The sequence below is a fragment of the Microtus pennsylvanicus genome, chromosome 11, assembly GCF_037038515.1.
Source record: "Microtus pennsylvanicus isolate mMicPen1 chromosome 11, mMicPen1.hap1, whole genome shotgun sequence".
Taxonomy (NCBI): domain Eukaryota; kingdom Metazoa; phylum Chordata; class Mammalia; order Rodentia; family Cricetidae; genus Microtus; species Microtus pennsylvanicus.
This window is the reverse complement of record NC_134589.1, coordinates 91,545,551-91,568,862: the sequence shown is the minus strand read 5'-3', so window position 1 is coordinate 91,568,862 and position 23,312 is coordinate 91,545,551. Positions and strand designations below refer to the sequence as shown.

General features: G+C 44.5%; 1 protein-coding gene across 1 annotated transcript in view; it reads right to left on the bottom strand.

The window, feature by feature from the left end:
* The window catches only part of Pdpk1 (3-phosphoinositide dependent protein kinase 1), a 70,403-nt gene extending 47,361 nt beyond the window's left edge, over positions 1-23,042 (bottom strand). The window contains exon 1 of the mRNA XM_075941676.1: positions 22,892-23,042. Within this exon, the coding sequence (XP_075797791.1) occupies positions 22,892-22,915 (24 nt within the window). The 5' untranslated portion in view covers positions 22,916-23,042. The remainder of the gene's footprint in view (positions 1-22,891) is intronic.
* Positions 23,043-23,312: the final 270 nt, after the last annotated feature.

Genomic DNA, 23,312 nt, shown 5'->3' with positions numbered 1-23,312 from the left:
ACCAAGCCACTTAACATTTTAAAAGCTCTTCTGGACAGTAAAGAATTACAGATTCACAACAGGACAGATTCAGACATAAGCGACCTCTAAATAGGTCACAATGTTGTATAAATGTACGTAGGCTTGGGAAGAGAAAATATAGAGTATACAGAGTCATAAAATAAAGTTAATACTTTAAAAGGGGTAACGTCTTTAAAGAGACAGAGTACAAATAATCATAGATTAAAGGAAATAAAAAATAAGCCACGTAAAATGGAAAATTCACAGAGAGTCTGGATTCTGTATATTATTGTGTTTTCTTCGAATTTTTTGACTGTGAAGAAGCTAAGTACAGAGAGACGTTTCATTGTGTGGGCTGCTAAGCTAAACCAGCATGTATATTATAAAGGTATTATGACTTCAGAATTTGGGTCTAAGGATATGATGCTTTGGAAAAAAGGATCTTCTTTTGTTTTCACAGAGGATGAGACCCTGTGGATTCCTTCTAGACCAATATGGTATGATAGACCATGCCCTCCTGAAAGGTTGCCATAAACACCCTCCAAAAATTAATTCGCTCAACTGCTGACTGAGATGAACCTAGCACACAGGATATATCATGAAAGACCTGATTAACAGCGCCCCCATACAGTACGAAGCAGTTTGAAGAGAAAAAACTGTGTTGATATTCCCAAATATTGTTTATAACTGTTCTTTTACATTTAAAGGGGGATATGATATAGATATGAATAATTTGCATTGGTATAAATCTTGATTTATTGATACAAGTTTAAGGTCAATTTTGTTATATGTATATGTACTTCTGATCTTGATTAAGGTATTGTGATTGTGTAGCTCATGCAAAAATGTAAGTATAATTAAGAAATATAGGTTAGTGGATAATCATCTATAATAATCAAGTTTGTAGTCATGTTAATTAGATTTTCTAGAGGTGCATAGATATATTTCAGATAGGCATTCTTTATATCTTTCAAAGAATATAGAAAATGGCATTTAAAATGTTTTAATAACTTAGGGCTTTTCATGACAATGAAATATGTCTGCTCCTGGCAGCACCAAAGCTACTTCCTGAGGAAGATAGGCACCAAAGAGGCTCCTTATGGAGTTAGTTAGCCATTGGGGCAAGAAACTGCTCTCGCTTGGACTGATGCATAAACTGGACATGAAGAACCCGCAGAGAGATGACTGCTGAACTTGCCTAAAGGTAAGATGATCCTTCAGGGTTCCTGATTCATAAGAGTCTGCGAGACATTCTGCAGGATACAGAAGAAAGTGACTGAACTGTCTTTCCTGCTTCATGGAAAAGTCTGCTGGATATTATGGACCTATAGGCCGAAGATGGACGTCCCAACGGTACAGAAGAACTTTGGGTGACTGTACAGGCAATGAAATGTCTCTGTCTAAGCACCTGGAATCTGTTCTGCAATGCCTTCAGCACTTTGATAGAACAGCAGCAACAACAACAACAAGGCCCCCAAGAAGCTACACAGGACAGTACTATCTGGATGGGGATAGCATACTTTCATACAGTCAAAAAGCTCTTACTAGGGGATGGAGAGATAGTTCAACAGTTAAAAGGTCAGAGAACCTAGGATTTGATTAATTACTATCTGCAACACCAGTTCTGGACATGCATGTGGTGAACATACATACATTCAGGAAAATTCATACACATAATATATATGCAGCAGCAGCTCTTACAAGGAATGGTGACATCTGATCAAACACTAGAAGAATGCAAAGGCTCAAAAGATGTCTGTCTTCCAACAAAATACCTGCCAGTGTAAAAGTCTTGGAGGCAGCTCTCAACTCAGCAGTCTAGGTATGGCCACTAGATAGGCAGTCCAGAAAGAGCTGTTAGGGTACCAAATAGGGACCTCAATACCCTAGAATCCTTTTTGGAGTAACTTTAGGCAACCTCTAGAATACTAAAGAGACAAGTATAAGACATACCACCACCCATAAGAATCCAAGCGCCTTCTAATACCAGTCTAACTACTGGTCATGCATCACTGGGCTCTTGACACTAACCACCAGAAGGGCTACTCATATGAGCATGAGAACATCATCTCCTGGCAACCTAATGCTTACGTGGAATTCTGTAATGTCTTCCTGACTTGGCTATAGTACACTAGCCAAACTCCTCTCAGGGACTCTCCCCAGCTGGATGATGCTTATAAGGTCAATATGGTAGTGCCTCCCTCAGTGTAGTTCTAAATTGCAACCATCAATATGGTTTAATGACTGATTTTACTTGTGTAGTAAAAGGCAACGATAGTTGCAATCATACCTTTTAAAACATCAACTGTGAAATGAAATGCCTGAGAAGACAAAAGCCCTCAAGTGTAAAGTCTACATGTTTATAATACTACACCTGTTTTTAGAAAGAACAAATCTTGTGGGGATTAAGCTACTCTGCAAGATACACACTGCCCAGAGGGTCACATGCCAAGGAGGGCCCTGCTGTCTCTTCTAACCTGTGGCCTTGAAGGGGCCCCACAGCCAAAGAACCCAGCTGATTCGGGCCTGGGGGTGAGTCATCCCTTTGAGGCACAGCGCCATCACTTTGCCACCCACATGGTAACCCAAAATTCTGATAAGCAAATATTTTTGGTTACTCAACAGATTCTAAAATTTAAATTTCTGGAGAAATTTAAAGCAACAACAGCCAGTCTAAGCCAGGTGGTGGGGCACACACCTTTAATCCCAGCACTCAGGAGACAGAAGCAGGCGGATCTCTGTGAGTTTGAGGCCAACCTGGTCTACAGAGCTAGTTCCACGACAGGTTCCAAAGCTACAGAGAAACCCTGCCTCAGGGGGAAAAAAAGAAAAGAAAAAAAAAGCCAGTCTACTTACCATCCCTCTTCTCTCTGAAGTCAGAGCACCTCATTCACTTGTGGCGCACACTTATGACCCCAGCACTTAACAGGACCACCAGGAGTTTGAGGAAGTCAGCCTGGGCAAAACTGCAGCTCAAAGACAAGCAGCAGCAACAACAAAAAAAGCCTCTAACTAATCTCACCATTCAGGAAGCAGAAGATGAACCAGGGTCAGTTGGGTCTACAAACACAGTTCCAGGCCAGCCAAGGCTATACGGCAAGATCTCATCAAAAACCAACAAAACAAACAAAAATACCTCTGCTTCAAGGCCAGCTGCTCTTCCAAAGGACACCAGTTTGATTCCCAGCATCCACACTGTGGCTTACAATGATCTGTAACCCCATTTCTAGGGGATCCAAGACATGCACATGGGCACATATGCGTGCAGGCGAAACATTTATACACATAAAAATAAATCTAACAGTTTTGTTTTTAAAAAAAAAAAAAACTCTACTGGAGCTGGAGAGATGGCTCGGTGGTTAAGAGCATTGCCTGCTCTTCCAAAGGTCCTGAGTTCAATTCCCAGCAACCACATGGTGGCTCACAACCATCTGGAATGAGGTTTGGTGCCCTCTTCTGGCCTGCAGACATACACACAGACAGAATATTGTATACATAATAAATAAATAAATATAAAAAAAAACTATACCTGTCCTAATAACACCTTGTTATTTCAAGAACCACATCCTCTCCCCCAGTCACAAACTGACCACTTGCCTTTCCTACATACACATCTATTCCTAAATCCTAATCACTCTCATTTGTGATTAAGACTGAAAACTTCAGCCAGGCAGTGGTATCGCATGTTTTTCATCCCAGCACTCAAAAGGCAAAGGAAGATGGAGCTCTGTGAGTTCAAGGCTAGCCTGATCTACAGAGTGGGTTCTAGGACAGGATCCAAAAAGCTACACAAAGAAACCCTGTCTCGGAAAACTAAAGGCTGAAAGCTTCAGCCAGACATAGTGGTGCACGTCTTTAGTCCCAGCACTTGGGAGGCAGAAGCAGACGTATTTCTGAGTTCTAGGCTAGCATGGTCTACAGAGTGAGTTCCAGGATAGCCAGGGCTACACAAAGGAACCCTGCATGACCCCACCACCACCTGCTTTAGCCTCTACCTCCGGAATACTGCAATTAAAGGCATGTGGCACCATTGCCTGGCTCTGGCTTCACTTTTACAGGAATGAAGTAGGAGGCTCAGGCAAAGTCAGAGGCTGGGTACATATTAATGAGATGCAGAATACAATGGAATACAATGGGGTGGCCCTCAAAAAACAGGGGGATGCACTCTGTGTAGAAGCATACCATGGAACAACAGCACCTTCACTCAAGTCCCACATCAGACATCTTGAATCTTCCAAAGCTAGACAATAGCTTCACTGAGGAGACTAATAAACAGGTACATAGAGACTTATTTATGCTAAATGTGGAGCCATACATTTTTTTAAAGAAGGCACAGTCCCTAATTACCTGGTAGCAACTTGCAATGGGGCTAAGGATAAAGTAGAAAGATGATACAACTGGCTTAGCTTACAAGGGAAGCCACAGCTTGTGGTGGGGCAGCCTTGTCTACACATGGACGAAGGCCTGCTAAACAGTGATGTTCCTGTCCAAGATGGTTCTCAGGTATTTAAAAAATAAAATCAGGTCCACCATGATATCCCATGCCTTTAATTCCAGCAGTCAGGAAACAGAGGCAGGTAGATCTCTGAGTTTAAGACCAGTCTGGTCTAAATTGAGAGTTCCAGTCAAGCCAAGGGTTACATCATAAGGCCCTTTCTCAAAAGTAGGAGGAAGGGTACATGAATTATACACCACTCTAAGGAAAATTTTAAAGAAATACATGTGCAACTTTTAGGGGAAAGTAAGACAAAACATCTGGTATACAATAGGAATCCATCAACGAGTTAACAGTGATGACTTCTGAGGGAAGGACAGACTGTTAACTCTTAACCCTGACTGCTGCAAAGACAAAGAGTGTTCTGGACTAGAGGAGCAGGAGCAACAACCTGGACAAGCGCTGGAAATGAAAAAATGTGGGTAGGAGTTCTTGGTGGGGGACAGGTACGAGTTTCTGAAGAACCAATGAGACTATATGAGGTCTTTAAAAGCCTTTTGAACTTCCATGTTCATTCATTAGCTTTTTTTTTTTTTAATGAGTGATTAAATACTAAGGGATTTTGCTAAAGAACAGATAAATGAACTAGTACCTTCAGAATGCAGATTTGTATGCAGGACAAGAAGATATCAGTAACTACAAGAGCTGTGTTAGAAATAGCATGATATGGGGGCTGAAGAGATGGCTCAGAGGTTAAGAGCATTGCTTGCTCTTCCAAAAGTCCTGAGTTCAATTCCCAGCAACCACATGGTGGCTCACAACCATCTGTAATGGGGTCTGGTGCCCTCTTCTGGCCTGCAGGCATACACAAAGACAGAATATGGTATACAGAATAAATAAATTAAAAAAAAAAAAAGAAATAGCATGATACTTTGGGACTAGAGAGATTGCTCAGAAGTTAAGAGCACTGGCTGCTCTTCCAGAGGTCCTGAGTTCAATTCCCAGCAACCAATGGTGGTTCACAGCCATCTATAATGGGATCTGAGGCCCTCTTCTGGCATGCACAGATAGAGTGCCATATACATTAGGTAAATAAATTTAGAAATAGCATGATACTTAAAAATAATTCAACCTATGGGATAATTTCATTTCGAGGCCTGGAGAGAGTGATCAGTGACTAAGAGCACTTGCTCTTGCTGAGAGCCCACATTCAGTTCCCAGCAAGGGCATGGTGGCTCATAAACTGCAACATCAGTTCCAAGGAATCCAAAGCCGCCTTCTGGCCTCTGCACACATGTGGTACATATACACACATGTAGGCAAACAGTCAGATACATAAAATAAACTTTTATAAAAATTCTATTTTACTGCCAAAAACTTTTTAATAAAATTTAGAATAAATATCTATTAAAAGCTTTACTAAGTATAATCTACTCTTAGCCAGCAAACAATAGGTTCTTGCTTTTGCTTTGCTAAAATTAATTTACAATATTAAAGTTGACAACTATGAATAATTGTGTTTCTAATCTGAAATCCTATTATACACCACTTAACCATGAATCTTTCTTTGGGAATTAAATTCATTCAACAAATGTTTTTCCCCACAATCTAGTCTGAGAATTAAAATGATGTTTCAGAGCCTGCAGGCACAGAGTACTTCCCTTCCAGACTAGAGTTCTGACCCTGGCGCCTGTAATCAGCTTCCAGCTTCAGTACTAGTTCCTTATAAGAACCTTGGTCTCTAGGACTCCAAGTCAAATGCTGAGATGAACTCTTGAATATTGTCATACAGCAAAAACCTTCCTCCAGGGCTACATGGCAGGGGACGCAGTGAAAGGAAGGAAGAAGAGAACACTTACACATATACTCCCAAGTGTGGGCATTCCTCTAGAGTTCCTGCCTTATCAAACCACTCCCTTCCATGGCAGCCTGTGATCTGACAAGCTAAGGTCTCTGCTCCTCCTGCAATGTCATTGTTGCTGTTATATTGCTTATGTTCACTCATACTAATTCACTGTCTTCCCCTCCCACTATCCTTCAACTCTATGCTGGCAAGGCATAAGATCCCTTGGGAACACAACAGGGGACTAACAGGAAGTTCCAGAGTCCTGAAGACACTGTTTACCCAGTATTTTCCATGTACAACCATAGTAATATGACTATTACAGTTGAGAGACCCTAATGGAAAATGCTGGGCTCATGGGTCAAACTTTTTTTTTAAACTATTCTCTGCTTGAAAGGAGAATAACAAAACCAGTCCCTAGGACACTGCTTACCACATGAGTAACAGTAATTGGGCAGAAATCCCCTCCAGCGGGTTCAAGAGCTCAGTTTATCCCTAACCATCTTTCCGCTGGGCTCCTTAGCTACACATGCTTAATAAAGAATTTCTTACTGAAATCAATAATGACCAAGTAAAACACAGAGACTCTGTACCACACTATTCATAACTAACTCCAGAGGAGAATTTCAAAACATCCTCAACATATACAGAAAGATCTGTATATCTTTCTGTGTGTCTTTCTGTACAAGCATGACATTCACACATCTACCAATCTAGAATTGTCACCAGAAATAGGAAGAAAAGGGAAAGCACTCAGCCAAACTGGGATTCCACATTCTTGCAGCTAATTCTTGAAAACCTAACCACAGGTTTCAAGAGGCCAGAAGTCCTTTGGTCCTCCACAGATGAGCCACTGTTATAGAGGCCTTAATTATCAACATCCAAAAACAATGTCACCCTTTCCTCAAAGTACCCCCCCATTATATGCAGTGCTGTTCTATCTTCTTATCTATTCTACCTTTGTGCTTGTTGTGTGTACATGTGAGTGCATGTGGGAATGCATGGAGACCAGAGGCTGTCACTGTTGTGTGTACATGTGAGTGCAAGTGGGAATGCATGGAGACCAGAGGCTGTCACTGTTGTGTGTACATGTGAGTGCAAGTGGGAATGCATGGAGACCAGAGGCTGTCACTGTTGTGTGTACATGTGAGTGCAAGTGGGAATGCATGGAAGCCAGAGGCTGTCACTGTTGTGTGTACATGTGAGTGCATGTGGGAATGCATGGAGACCAGAGGCTGTCACTGTTGTGTGTACATGTGAGTGCAAGTGGGAATGCATGGAGACCAGAGGCTGTCACTGTTGTGTGTACATGTGAGTGCAAGTGGGAATGCATGGAGACCAGAGGCTGTCACTGTTGTGTGTACATGTGAGTGCAAGTGGGAATGCATGGAAGCCAGAGGCTGTCACTGTTGTGTGTACATGTGAGTGCAAGTGGGAATGCATGGAGACCAGAGGCTGTCACTGTTGTGTGTACATGTGAGTGCAAGTGGGAATGCATGGAAGCCAGAGGCTGTCACTGTTGTGTGTACATGTGAGTGCAAGTGGGAATGCATGGAGACCAGAGGCTGTCACTGTTGTGTGTACATGTGAGTGCAAGTGGGAATGCATGGAAGCCAGAGGCTGTCACTGTTGTGTGTACATGTGAGTGCAAGTGGGAATGCATGGAGACCAGAGGCTGTCACTGTTGTGTGTACATGTGAGTGCAAGTGGGAATGCATGGAGACCAGAGGCTGTCACTGTTGTGTGTACATGTGAGTGCAAGTGGGAATGCATGGAAGCCAGAGGCTGTCACTGTTGTGTGTACATGTGAGTGCAAGTGGGAATGCATGGAAGCCAGAGGCTGTCATTAGGTGTCTTCCTTAATCACTTCAACAGCATTTTTTGAGGCAATCTCTCACTAAACCTGGAGCTCACCATCAGGTTACTGGCTGACCAATGAGCTATGGGGATTGGCCTGTCTCCGCCTTCCCAGCACTGGGGTCACAGATGCTTGCCTGACATGGATGCTAGGAATTACAACTTAAGTCCTCATGCTTGAGTGGCAGGTATTTTCCTGAATGAGATCCTAACCCCTAATTTCTACCTTCCTACCTTCTATTGATGCCATGTGGAGAAAAGACTGTATAGATCAGTGGTTCTCAACCTGTGGATCATGACCCCTTGGAGATTTGAATGACCCTTATATGGGGGGTTGTGTGTCAAATATTTACATTTCAATTCTTAACAGTAGCAAAATTAGTTATGAAGTAGCAATGAAATAATTTTATGGTTGGGGGGTCACCACAACATGAGGAACTGTATTAAAGGGTTGCAGCATTAGGAAGGTTGAGAACCACTGCTGCAAACTGAAGCAAACCAAGTTCTGCCTTTTCTGACATGCCTATCTCCAAGTTCTGTACCTGAAGAAATTCCACACTTGGTTCAATCTTAAAAAAGAAAGAAAGAAAGAAAGAAAGAAAGAAAGAAAGAAAGAAAGAAAGAAAGGTGGACATAGTAGCATGTGCCTATAATCCCAGCTACTGAAAGGCTGAGGAAGAAAACTGAGTTGAAGGGGAGGGGGAGGGGAGAGGAGGGGAGGGGAGGGGGAGGGGAGGGAAGGGGAGGGGAAGGGAGGGAAGGGGAGGGGAGGGGAGGGAAGGAAGAAGAGAAAGAGGAGGAGGAGAAGTCTCAAGCTAGTGAGATACGTCAGCAGGTAAATGAACTTTAACCTTTCCTTTCAACTGAGTTCAATTTCAGGATACATTTGGTAGAAGAAAAGAAATGACTCAGAGAAGTTGTCCTCTGACCTCTACATATATACTGTGGCAAACACATGCTCACAACCACACAAAGTAAACAAATAAATAAATGTAACTTAAATTTAATTTTTTGTTTTGTGTTTTTGAAACAGTCTTTCTTCATAGCCCTGGTGTCCTGGAACTTACTCTGTAGACCAGGCTGGCCTTGAACACCTGCTTCTGCCTCCCAAGTGCTGGTATTAAAGGTATACGCCACCATGCCTGCTTTAAATTTTCTTTTAGAGAAGTCAGTCCTATCACCGAGCTCACACTCACTGCACTATTGGAATGTCTCTGTTCCTACACAGTGTCCTAGAAGTGCCTAAGCCTGCAAATAGTGACTGTCTGGAGAGTCTGCACTCCAGGCCAGCTCCAACCTTCACCAGTCAGGAACTCTTCAAATCTCCAGTGTCTTCATCTAGAAGGACATGACTAGATAAGCAGAATAAAAATATCTATAATAAATAACACACACTGTAAGCATCATTGATCACAGGCTTCATTTTAATAAAGTATAATGAACTTCATCTAACATCATCAGTCATGTGGACATCATGAATCCCAAAAGGATGCAGAAGGCATCTCAGTTCCATAGGGTTCCTTATAATCATCAAATAAGGGGCTGGAAAGATGGCTCAGCGTTGCTCTGTTCTTCTAGAGGTCCCAAGTTCAATTTCAAACAACCACATGGTGGTTTATGACCATTTATGGTGGACCTGATGCCCTCTTCTGGTGTGCAGGCATACATATAGACAAAATACTCATACATAAACAAACAAAAAAAAAAGCCAGGTGAGCCGGGCGATGGTGGCGCACGCCTTTGATCCCAGCACTTGGGAGGCATAGGCAGGCGGATCTCTGTGTGTTCGAGACCAGCCTGGTCTACAGAGCGAGTTCCAGGACAGGCTCCAAAGCCACAGAGAAACCCTGTCTCGAAAAACCCAAAAAAAAAAAAAAAAAAAAAGCCAGGTGGTGGTACATGCATTTAATCACAGCACTCAGGAGACAGAGGCAGGCAATCTCTTTGAGTTGAAGGTCAGCCTGGAATACAGAGTGAGTTCTGGACAGCCAAAGCTACACAAAGAAATCCTGTCTTGAAAAATCAAAAAGAAAAAAAAAAAGAAAGAAAATCAGACAAATCCAGATTATGGGATATAAGATACCTGACCAGTATTCTCCCCAAAAGGAATAAAAGATCATAAAAAAAAATAAGGAAAATCACAGGGTCTCTTTTTTTGAAAGAGGGTCTCTCTGTAGCCCTCACTGTCCTAAAACTCACTATGTAAAGACCAGGCTGCCCTGAACCTACAGAGACCTGTGTGCCTCTGCCTCCCTGCTAGGATTAAGGACATGCATCTTGATTCCCATTCCTACTTATTTTTAATTTCTATTTATGTGGTGTGTGCGTGTGTGCAGCAGGGGGGACATGCCACAAAACATATGTGGAAACCAGAGGACAATTTTGTGACGTCTGTTCTCTCCTTCAACCTTTACATACAAAAAAAAAATGTAATTTAGAATTAAAATAACATTGGCTTTGTGTAGAAACTATCTTAATAACTTGAAAACACTTTGGGTCAATATTCAATAACTAATTTGAATATATGACTACTAAAAGAATATACTTGAAAAAGAAAAAAGGTATAATACGAATTTTTCTTTTTGTAATGTCTCTCAATGCAGCCCAGGCAGGCTTGCCTCCAACTCACACTCCTACTACCTCCAGAGAACTGGAATTAAAGGCATGAACCACTATACCAGGCTTAGTATTATTTTTTTTTCATTTTTTTTCTTAGGAAACTTTATGTCATAAATATTTGGCTTAAATGTATATCTGTGCTGAGAACTGGACCTAGGTCCTCTGGAAAAGCACCCAGTGCTCTTAGCTGTTCCCAGCCCCAGTATTTTTTGGGGGGGAATTGTCTTTACAGACAGGGTTTCTCTCTGTAGCCCTGGCTGTCCTGGAACTCACTCTGTAGACCACGTTGGCCTCAACCTCAGAGATCCATCTGCCTCTGCCTCCAGAGTGTTGGGATTAAAGGTGTGCACCACCACCATCTGGCAATGACCAACTTCTTTAGCTTACATTGTCGAATGATCTGAGTCTGCAAATAAACCCAGTCTCCACGCAAATAAGCTAATCAACAAGCAAGGTTTGCCTGATCTTCCCAACCTGCATACAACAGTTCTTGCAACTAAAAACTTTCTCCACTCTTGGCTATGTCCCTCCCCAGGCAAACCAAACTGCCCTCCCCTTTCTTCTTTGGGATGTCCCTCTCCACCTACTGCGTCCACCTTGGGGACTTTCCAGCAGACCCTCTAGAGCTGCTCCAAGAAGGTTGAACCTTTCTGTCAAAACACCATTCTTGCCAGTCATAAACCACCTAAATACCAGACTGTTGACCTTTTCCTTCAGGCCATGGGACAGTCAGTGGTTAGCCAGTCTCACAAGAAACAAACACCAAGGAAGCCATCTCCTAAACAGAAATGTTTCTCACCCAAGAGTTTTTTCAGGCAAGGAGCACGAAGTCCATCTTGTTCATGACCACTTCTTAAAGTATCCACCAGACACCCCCCGCTTGCCCTTCTGATCCAGACATAGTGCTCAGTGCCAACAGCATCTGTACAGGATAGGCTAAACCTTAAAACAAAACAGCACCACTTAGGCCATGAGGCAAGCAGGCTGGCTTTCTTTCTTTCTGAACTAAGAATAAAAAGAATCCATAAATAAATTCTATATTTAGATACACAGTTTTTAAAAACTGTGTATCTGATAATAATCAGCTATGTACATATAATTCATAGAAGGCTATAATTTGGACCAATGAAAAAAACATGAAAGAAAAATGTCAAACTGTAGGAAGAAAAAAATGAGTTGATAATAGAAAAAACATTCAATAAATGCTGTGGATTTCTGTGATGGTGCACAGAGTAAGCAACACATTTTCTTTATCTGGGTCCCTAATAAGCCACAGTACACTTGGAGGAGATGTAGGATGGCTAAGTGCCCACATTCAATGGGAAGTTAGAAAACAGCAGTCAGGTCAGGAATGAGCAGCTATCATGCTTCTAAGATTCCAACTTCCCTATAATCTGGCTGCTGTGGCTATGTAGAGCAAACCTTCCTAAGGAAGGGCTAAACAAAGCCAGGGCTCAGACAATTCTCCCAAGGTGGTTCTGCTCCCATCAGTATCTTAAGTAAAGGTCCATGAGATGGTCCTGCACAACAGCCAGTAATATCATGCTAGCTCTGACATCTGACATAGCCTGCCTAGGATGATGAGGCTCTCAGCATTCACTCATTGCACATCATGCATGGGCACATAGCAGAAAACCCTGAACTAAAGTGGGCTGTTCTGTAGCTTAAGTGCTAGGACACAATCACCACACCACCCTACACCAAGACCACCAACAGCACAAATATCCTGGGAATGCGGTTCTGTAGGTGACTGTCCCTACCCACAGAACTCACCCTGGAAATCAGAGTCAAGACAAGCCCAGGGAAAAGACCTTCGGGACTCTGCCCCAAAGTAGGAGAGTCCAGAGCAAGCCCTATACTATACTATTAAGGAAGGTAGGTAGCTTTAGGGGACACAGGGTAAACCAATCCTAAGGATCTAAAAGAAAATAGCCTTTCTACAGAAGTAGGGAGGAGCTTGGACTGGCATCTCTGAGGCTCTTCTACAGAAACTGAGGGAGCACTTGTGTGAGGACAGTGATCCAACCACACCTCACCAACTAAGACTGCAGCTTCAGCTCATGACACTGGTGCTCAGTGGTAAATTCAGCTAATCTTGATTTTTATCTAACATTTGATGGTCAGAACTTCCTAGAACTTTAGTGTACAAAGTAAACAAAAGTTTAGAAATTCCACTTTTCAAGGATCAGGTAATTTCTGATGAATGGGGGGAAAAACAAAAAACAAAAAACAACCAAGATGATAGAGAGATACTAAAATAACCATGTCATCTGGTGGTTCAGAATTTAGTTCTAGATCTAGTTCTTCATGGTGTGGCCATAAAGGATCAGGACACTCTTATTTTGAGGAAGGGAACTACAAAGACTGATATGGACATGACCCAGCATGAGAGCCATATGAGGGCACTGATGTTCTTCTAAGCAGAAGATACTTCCCTCTCAGTTCCAGAGCTGGGCTGTCAAGCACTGTCCACCAATGGCATGCACTCTAATATCACTACAGCCAAAGCTCTGCTCAGATGCAGCTGACTGACCCAGTGCAAACCTTCCATAATCAAGGAGCCAAAAACCCAAACCCTCTGTGCAGATAAGTGTAAGGTATCACCCTGCCATCATGTTACTTTTAAATTTCAATACAACCAAATGTTCCATCGGTTATGCAAATACCTAGTCTCTCTCTTCTCAAAGGTAAAATTTGAAAACAGAGTAAAAATACCATTTTTCTTCATTTATGGTCTTCAGTAATGTCCTAACCAGCTTGGGGAGACAGCTAAGTAGATAAAGCACTAGTCAAACAGAGTTTGTATCCCCAGCACCCACATAAAAAGCTGAGCAGATGTGGTAGAAAACATGAAAGAAATCCCAGCACTCAGAAGGCAGAGACAAGGGATCTCCAGCACAAGCTGCCTATCTAACCCAGCTGGAATTGGCAAGTTCAGCAAGAGACACTGTCTGAACAATGACTGAGAAGACACCCATTAACTCTGAACCTCCTACACATGTACATGTACTCATCCACACACACGCAAACACACACTTTATGCACAATTACACATACAAAAGACATACAAAAATTTAAATGTCCTAAACCTATAAAGAACCTATATTCCAATACTACTTTGAAGTTGACTTTTGCTTTGTTGTTGCTGCTGTTATTGTCTGGCAATCCTAAAAGGCAAAGTAGTTCTCTTGCATCAGCCTCCTGAATGCTGGAATTAAGAGTTATATACCACAATATCGACAGTTTTGTGCTGAAATTAAGTTATTTATGATTAGCAAACGTTTTCAGAGTATAAAAATATCAAACGAGGCTGGAGATACGGTTCAATGGATAAGAGCACTGACTGATCCTCCAGAGGACTCAGGTTCAATTCTCTGCACCGACATGGCAGCTTACAACTGTATGTAACTCCAGTTCCTGGGGATCCAACACCCTCATATAGACATACATGCAGGCAAAATATGAATGCAAATGAAATAAAAATAAATATTAAAAAAAAATCAAACCAGACAGGTGTGGTAGCTCACGCCTTTAATCCCAGCACTTGGGAGGTGGATCTCTGATTTTGAGGTCACTCTGGTCTACAGAGAAGAGTTTCAGGACAGTTAGTGCTACAGAGAAACCTCGTCTCAAAAACAACAAACAAAAATAACAAATTGAAACCCCATTCACTAGAGGTATGGGGTACATTGGGGCAGGGCACATTTCAGAGTGGAGAAAGCTGATAAGGGCTGACTCTTAGCCAGGTGATCATGGTCAACATTTACAGTGATACATCACTTTGACAGCAGGCACCGTAGATGAAAATGATACTTCTCCCATGTATTCTCCCCAAGATCCGTAACCCTAGTCTAAGCATAAGGACACATATACCAACAGTGGGCATCCAACAGTACCTGATCATTGTTCTTCAAAACTAAGGTCAATAGGATATGGTGGTGGCGCGTGCACACAGGTGACAAGAGGCAAGCAGATTTGTGTAAGTTCAAGGCCAGCCTGGTCTACACAGTGAGTTCCAGGAGATTCAGAACTACATGGAGAGACCGTCTCAATAAATAAATAAAATAAAATAAAAACACCACTAAGGTCCTCAAAAACAATGACATATGAGAAACTGACACAGTTACAGCCAAAGAGCCAGCCTATGGAGGCATAAGATAAAGTATAATATGTACAAGTTAGACTCTGAGAAAACAAAAAGGATATTAAGTAAAATTTAGGGGATTCCTTCATACTTGGGAGGCTGAGACAGGCAGATGGCAAATTGTAGGCCAGTTTGGGCCACATAGCAAGATCATGCTTAAAATAAATGAATAAATGAGTGTGAGTGAATGAATAACAGGGAGGGGAAGTGTTGAGCAATTTGTCTCAGCTGTAAAGTACTGAGTTCAGATTGACAAAACCCACATACAATGTGAGTGACACCATATCAGCCAGTCTTGCTGAACTGGTGAGCTCCAGGTTCAGTGAAAACACCCTGTCTGAAAATAAGGTAGAGAGCTGGGAGATAGCTTGGTGGGTAAGGTGCTGTTATGAGAGGAGAGGACCTGAGTTAGATCCCTGGTAACCAAGTAAAATGCCAGGCACGGTAGTGCATTCCTATAATTTCAGCACTGGCCAGTCACTCTAGCCAAAACAATAAAGCTACCAAACCTCCCATCCCACAGTTAGGAAGGCACATATACACATACAAATGTAAACACACACACACACACATATTCAAAAAAGGAGAATGTAGAGCGGGGAAGAGAAAGAAAATGGAGGAGGGGAGAGAGAAAGAGAAGGACTAGGAAGATGAATAAATCAGTAAAGTGTTTGTCATGCAGAGGATGTGAGTTCAATTCCCAGAATCCACATAAAAAACTGGGTGTGGTGGTGAGTCCCTATTATCTCAACACTGAGGAAGTTCAGACGCGTGGATCCCAGGGGCTTGCTGCCAGTCAGTCTAGTTGGTAACTCCAGGTGAAAGACTTTGTGTCAAAATGCAAAGGTGGGTGTCTCTAGAGAAATAATACCAGGAGTTGAATTCTAGAGCACGTGCGCACGCGCGCACACACACATGCACGCGCACACACACACACACACACACACACACAGAAGAGAGAAGAAAAAAGAAAGAAAAAAAAAAGGTGTAGTACATACCAGAATCCCAGCACTGGGCAAGTTAAGGCAAGAGGATCTAGAGTTCCAGGTTATCCTAAAATACATAGCAAGATTCTGCCTTAAGAAAGGCTGGGCAGGGGGCTGGAAAGATGGCTCAGAGGTTAAGAGCATTGCCTGCTCTTCCAAAGGTCCTGAGTTCAATTCCCAGCAACCACATGGTGGCTCACAACCATCTGTAATGAGATCTGGTGCCCTCTTCTGGCCTGCGGGCATATATGTGTATACATAATAAGTTAATTAATAAAAAAAAAAAGAAAGGCTGGGCAGTGATGGCACACACCTTTAAACCCAGCACTTAGGAGACAGAGGCAGGAGGGTCTCCGTGAGTTCGAGGCCAGCCTGGTCTACAAGAGCTAGTTCCAGAACAGCCAGGGTTGTGACAGAGAAACCTGTCTCAAAAACCCAGAAAAACATAAAAGAGAGAGAGAAAGAAAGGGATTGGAAAAGCAAGACTGTCCAGTGTTATCACAGGACACCTACCCAGGTATCAGAACCAAGAGGATTGAGTAAGAAAAGAGCAACCTAGAGGCTGTAGGCTTAGAAAGCCAAGGGTACAACAAAGTTTACCTTAGAGAACCAGGCACGGAACATGGAATACGAACCAAGGCTTGGGGAAAGGGCAGCCACCTTGAAGCAGACTGGTCAGACAAAATTGTACAGCCACGGGAAATGTATATGAGGGGTCTTCCACTGAGGGGAATTTCTTCAGGCAAAGAGGAAGAACATGAAAAAGACAAGAGGCCACTGAAAACCTGGCAGCCACAAACATCCCGGACATTTGCCTGGGCATGGGCATGTATGTGTGTGCGCGCACGTGTATACACACACACACACACACACACACACGCACGCACGCACGCACGCACGCACGCACGCACGCAAGAGTCTGAGGCATAGACCTTGGGAGAAACTAAATGACAAACCAGGAGAAAAGAGGAGGGGGCACAAGCACTGGCACCCGGAGACCCAACCAGCAAGTCACTGGAGTGTTCCTTGACCAGGAAAGGAAGAAGCCAGAAGAAAAGGGCAATAGGAACACAAAGACGGCAGTGGGCAGCCACATGGATGATAACATACAAGAGATCGCAACCCTGAACTACAGCCTCCCTCCAATCCACAGGTGCCGCACCTAAGACTAAGGTTCCACAGCAAGGTCCAGAAGATAAAACCACCTTTGCAGGCCTTGTCCCCTACACCCAGTTTAGGTCTCCCATAAACACTAAGAAAAAAAACTAAAAATTAGCTCAAGCGCCTTCTCACATTTTTTTTTAAATTTTCAAGACAATGTTTCTTTGTATAGTCCTGGCTGTCGTGGAACTCTGTAGACCAAGCTGGTCTTGAACTCACAGAGCTCTGCCTGCCTCTGACTCCCAAGCGCTGGGAATTAAAGCCTGTGCCACCACTGCCTGGCTCCTTCTCACATTTCTATTGCAGATCAAAGAACGCACTTGGCGAGACTTTTCAGAGAAGATTTGCTCTGATAATCTTACTGACAGTATCCAATATACAGATGCTACTCAGACCTACAATTCCTTCGTGCAGCAACAAACTCAAGCTTCGAAAGAGAAAATCTGTTGAAGAATTGGGGCTTTAACAACAATCTCACTGTAGAAGCTATGTCTCTGATGGACTGCATTTTGACCAAAATCTGCTGAGACCTGGGGCTCCTGCAATGAGAAGACAGTTTTAGTTTCTCTAAGCACACACAAGACACACACCTCTAAAAGGAACATCCTTGGCACCTAGACAGCCCTTCAAACAAGGTCTGTACTATGACTCCCTTCAGAAAGAAAATGACTTGAAACAAACTGGCACAGAGGGTAATGATCTCTCTGTGCAATGAGGGAAACCACCAGGCCCACGAAAACCATTTGCCCACCTTCAACTGGCCTCTTGACAAAACTGCAGAAAGAAACCATATATTCATGTTCAGTAGTGAGCAGAACCTTTAGCAGAACCTTTAGCACTGGCTATTAACTTAAAACACAACCTTGAATCAGGCACCTTGATAAGGAATCAATCCTTCCCAGTGTGGTCTGCACAAATCCCAGCACTTGGAAAGTAGAGACAGGAGGACCAGAAGTTCAAGGTCATCTTCAGCTATATATACTGTGTTGACTCCAGCCCATTACACGAGATTCTATCTTTAAAAACAAAAAGGGAGGGGGTCAGGTGTGGTGCTGCATACCTTTAGATCTCAGTATCCAAAGTGGATCTCTGTGAGTTCTAGGTCAGCCTGACTACGCAGTGAGTTCCAAGGCCAGTCAGGGCTGCACAGTGAGACCCTTTCTCAACAGATAGTAAATATTTTAAAAGTTAATCATTCATAACAAATTATCTGTTTTTATTTGGTTGGTTTGGTTTTTCGAGACAGGGTTTTTCTCTCTGTAGCTTTGGAGCCTGTCCTAGATCTCGCTCTGCAATCAGGCTGGCCTTGAACTCACAGAGATCCGCCTGCCTCTATTTCCCCAGTGCTGTGATTAAAGGCGCCACCACCATCAACTGGCCTTGGTTTTTTTTTCAATTAAAAAACATTTTTATGCGTATGGGTGTTTTGTCTACATGTAAGTCTGTGCGCCACTTGTGTACCTGCTACCCAAGAAAGTCGGACAGGACTTTACACTCCCTGGAACTGAGATTCCAGATGGTTGTGAGCTGCCATGTGGGTGCTGGGAATTGAACCTAGGTCCTCTGAAGAGTAGCCAGTGTTTTTAATTGCAGAGCCATCTCTTCAGCTCTTTAAGTATCGTTCTTAGCACATTAAAACAATTTGCAATGTCTCAGAGTAAAAAAAAAAATCAACTTTAACATCAAGAAAACTTTCTGGATTAACAATAAAAACAGACTTTCTATGAGTATATAAATGCAAACAAAGGTCGGGGACCAAAGCTGCACCCAACAGCTATCCCAATTCCAAACAGCCCTTTCTCACCACAGAGAGAACACATCTCTATAACTCTAAGAAAGTGCTCACTGCCTCTGATCTAACAGCTGGAGACTGTGAACATACAACCTGTTCACAACATTCAAGTAACTTTAAAAAGGTCTGGCATCACACCAAACAATGAGCAACGTGATCCAGTCACAGAAGAATGCATGACCAAGAAGATCTGACTGATACATGTCCCAAACTTACACTTCCACACAACACTTCCTCCCCCATTGACTTGCCCTTTGAACCTGTCTTCAAAACAACTGCACTGCATACCCCACTGCCACCTGTCACCCTACAGACAGGCCTGGGCACACTTGCACCTGCTGAGGGAGTCATTTCTGTACCAGTGTTCCTCTGCAATGACTTACTCTCCTCATAGAACTGAAAACCACACGGGATTCCCGGTCCACTCCAAAGAAGACACATTCTGAGGATCACTCTCCCAACACATCACCTCAGTCTCATCCTACAGCACTCCCAGCTAGTCACCTTCACATGCCCATCGCTGACTCCTACCAGGGTCAATCAGCTGCCTAGGAGTACCTCAACTCCAGCTCAAGTAGAGATGAGGGCACAGGCTGAAAAAGGAGACACATGTCCCCAGGAGTCACCTGTTCCTCTCCCCCAAAACTGTTCTGAAAGCAGCCTAGTGTCAAGAGCTCCCTTTAGTCCTATATCTCTGCAGACAGCTGCTAACTAAGATAATATCCTCCTCATATAATCCATGTCAGAAACATTTTTTAAAAAGTGTTCAAAGGTTAAGAGTACTCCTTGCTTTTCCTTGGGACCCTAATTTGGTTCCTGGCACCTATATCAGGTGACTCATAACCACCTGTAACTCAAGCTCCAGGGGATCTGAGACCCTCTCCTGGCCTTTGAGAGCACCCACGATCACAGGGGATTTACTCACACACACATAAATATATATATATGTATATATATAAATGTATAAACATATAAACAAATAAATATAAAGAAAAAAGAAAACATAAAACAGGTCCTTGATTCCATCTCTTATGGGGACCTTGCCTTGCCTGCAGGGTCTTCACTGGAGATGAAAATGCATTCTGTTCCATGACAAGCAGGCACCTCACAGTCTGGATGTGGCACAGCCTGAAGAGATGACTCTGCAGTTAAGAACACTTTTTGCTCTTCCAGAGAACAGGGGTCAGGTTCCCAGCATTTATGGTGGCTAACACCCATCTATAACTACAGTTCCAGAGGAACTGACGCCCTCTTTTGGCCTTCAAGGGCACTACACAACATGATGTACAGACAGGCATGCACCCATACATATAAAATAAAAACCACTTTGTTTTTTGAGGCAGGGTTTCTCTGTGTAGCCCTGGCATGTGTCACCACAGCCCAGCTAAAAATAAATCTCAAAAAAAAAAAAGCCAGGAGGTGGTGGTGCACATCTTTAATCCCATACTTGGGAGGCAGAAGGCAGAGGCTGGCGGATCTCTGAGTTCCAAGTTGGCCAAAGAATACAGAGAAACCCTGTATGGGGGTAAGAAATGTGTTAAGACCTAGTTGTGGCACACCTTTAATCCCAGCACAAGGGAAACAAGTAGGTAGATCTCTGTGAGTTCAAGGTCTACATAGCAAGTTCCAGGCCAACTTTTAAAAAAAATTTTTTTTGGATAATTTGAAAATCTGAAGCCACTTTTTTGCATGCTTTCTAAATTTCCCTGACAGATGCAGCACCCCTTGGAAAACCTAAAGCACCTTAAATTCTCCTCAATCCCCATGTCTCCTCTGACCAAACCACATCTCTTTTTTCCAAAAGGGAGGTCTCCAAGCCTCACCCCAGCAGAGCACCAGCCCTCAATAAGGGCAAACCACACAGAGCTTCTTCTAAGTAGGTGTTTTCTGACAGGACACAACATTTCAAAGAATGTGGTCATCTGCCCAAAGAAATATAATGTCCCTCTTCTTCCGACATGGCAAAGTTATACTTAGGAGGCTCAAGATCCAGGAAGACACCCTGGCCAGTGGCACTGAGGACTTACTCCCTAAACTGCCCACAGAGCCTCCCCTGGGAGATCCTCACATGACAGACAGGGAGACACAAGATTCTCTGCCCAAAACCAATCTGTTACTTATGAGTCATGTACTTGACCTCTCTTATCTTAGTGTTCTCACCTGTAAAATGGGAATATTATCTACCTCACAACACAATATGAATGAAGTATATGTCTAAACATCTGCCTTGAAGAGCTCAATAAATGGTACTTAAAAAGTCTGGCCCACCGTAAGGGCAGACTGAGCTAGGCCTATTTCCACAGCCTCAAGTCATATTGCTGGCTTTACAAGTGTAAAGCAGAAAGGCTTTGAGGAAGGTTAATTGAGACAGTGTCAGCATGCCAGGTTAAAGTTCAAATGCAAATACACTTTAACCATGCAAATCTTCCAATCCTCAAGGAAAAGCCATCAAGGGAGCCATCTCTGGGAAACAAGGCATAGTCTCATATGACGAGGATGCAAGGCCTAGTTCTCACTTTCTCACGGAGAAGTCTATCACTTACTCTGTAACTCTCTTCTGCTCACTAGATTATACAGTGCTTTCAACACTGAAAAAGCTGCCTGATGAGGAAACCGCAGGTATCAAATGCCCATCATGGAAGTACCAAGACCACGGGAGAAAATACACTTTTCCTCTGCACAGACACCATCAAATACACCTTATACACTGCAACAGCATCATGGCGTCAAAGTTCACTTCATAAGCATCCACGACACTGTCACTCCGACTTCCACGACTCATGTTTTTGCCTGCTAGCCCAAGCGCCCCGGGGTAAAGGCACAAGTGTTGCAACACCCTTTTGCCTTTCACCATTTTTCCCAACGGGATAGGTCCTCCTCCTTTTAGAACTTGGATTAATTATCACCCATCTCTACAAGGGGAGGCTATAACTTGGAAGCCCACAGATGAACTGCAGAAGGCTCAAGAGCCTCCAGTAGCCACAAAATTCAGAGCAGCTGTGCACGCTTCTCAAACGGGGCCCATACTTTCAGATTCTCAAAGGGACTCCTGACCCTCCAGAAACATTTAAAAGCCACTACCACAGCAGCAGCCGAGACCATACTGGAGCAAGTGAGTTTCTTGGGTCCGCCTGAGTAAAGAGATCTACAACTCCCTTCCCGCCCCACCCCACCCACAAGGAAGGTAGGGGGAAGGATCGAGCCCAAGAGCTCTGAACGTACAGGGCAAGCAGGTGGCCGCTAACGACAGCCCTAGCCCAAGGGGGGGTCTGCCTTTGAACCAAAGTTTGCTAGGTGTCTGACATTCCATCAGCCACCTCATATCGCACACAAGGTGGACGAGCTGATGCACCTTGAGCTTCAGAACTCTAAAACAGAAACTACAACTACGGATACTTTTAATAACACAGAGAAAACAGAAACATTTCACCCAACAAGTGGTTAGTTTTGTTTTTTTTTTCCCCTCTAAAACCCCTCCTCCCTGTCAAACTCAGGCTGCCCTCACTGGGGCCTCTAGGCCCAGCCTCCCAGGGCTTCCCACCTCACTGAGCGCAGAACCACAGGCAAGGGGAGCCCGGAGATGCCCCGCTGACCAGAGTCTGGAGAGGAGCCGTCAGCATCAGGTGTTACAAGCAGAAACTCCCATCGCCTGCTTCCCAAGACCCTCCTTCAGGTAAAGGCCAGAGGCTTCTCCTCCTCAGGCCAGACCTCAAGGTAAGCCCAGAGGCTCGGCTCCAGGCTGCGCGGAGCCGAAAACAAACTTTCCAGGCACTTCCACCCCGCCCGGCAGGGTGACACCTCCCGGCCTCCCCCGCCCTCCGCGCCCTGTCAGCGCCCCCGGCTGCCGCCGCCAGCCCGAGCCGGGGCCCGCGCTCCCCGCCGCGGCCGAGAGGCACCCTCGGACGGCGCCAGCAGTCCTGCCCGCCACCCAGCCGCAGGTGAGGCGCCGCCCGGCTCGCGGCACCGGGCCGCCCCGCCTCGCCTAGCAGAACCCGGGCGACCGCCACGCTCCCGGGTAACGGACCGGCGCGCCCTGCAGCCGCCGCGCGCTTACCAGCTGGCTGGTGGTCCTGGCCATGAGCCCCGCTTCGGCGCGGGCGCCTCCCCCGCAGCGTTGCGCTGCTCGGCGCCTCCTCAGCGTCCTCCTCCCCGCGGCGGAACCCCAGCAATGGCCGCCCTCATCCTGCGCCCGCCCCGCTGCCTGCCGCCCCCAGCGCCACCCCGCCCCCGCGCGACGCTGGGTGGGACTTCCGCGACGCAGACGCCGCTGCCCACGTCCATTGGTCAGTATACCTATCACTCGCCTCGGGCCGGGAGTGCCCCGCCCCCGCCCAGGAGCTGCATTTCCGGGTTGGGTCCCGGCGCGCCTGTAGAGGGGGACCGAGCGAGCCAATCCGTGGAGGCGGGGAGGGGCCGGGTCTGGAGCGCCGAACTGTCATCCGCGTTCCAGGTCAGGTAAATTGAGGCTGGCCGGC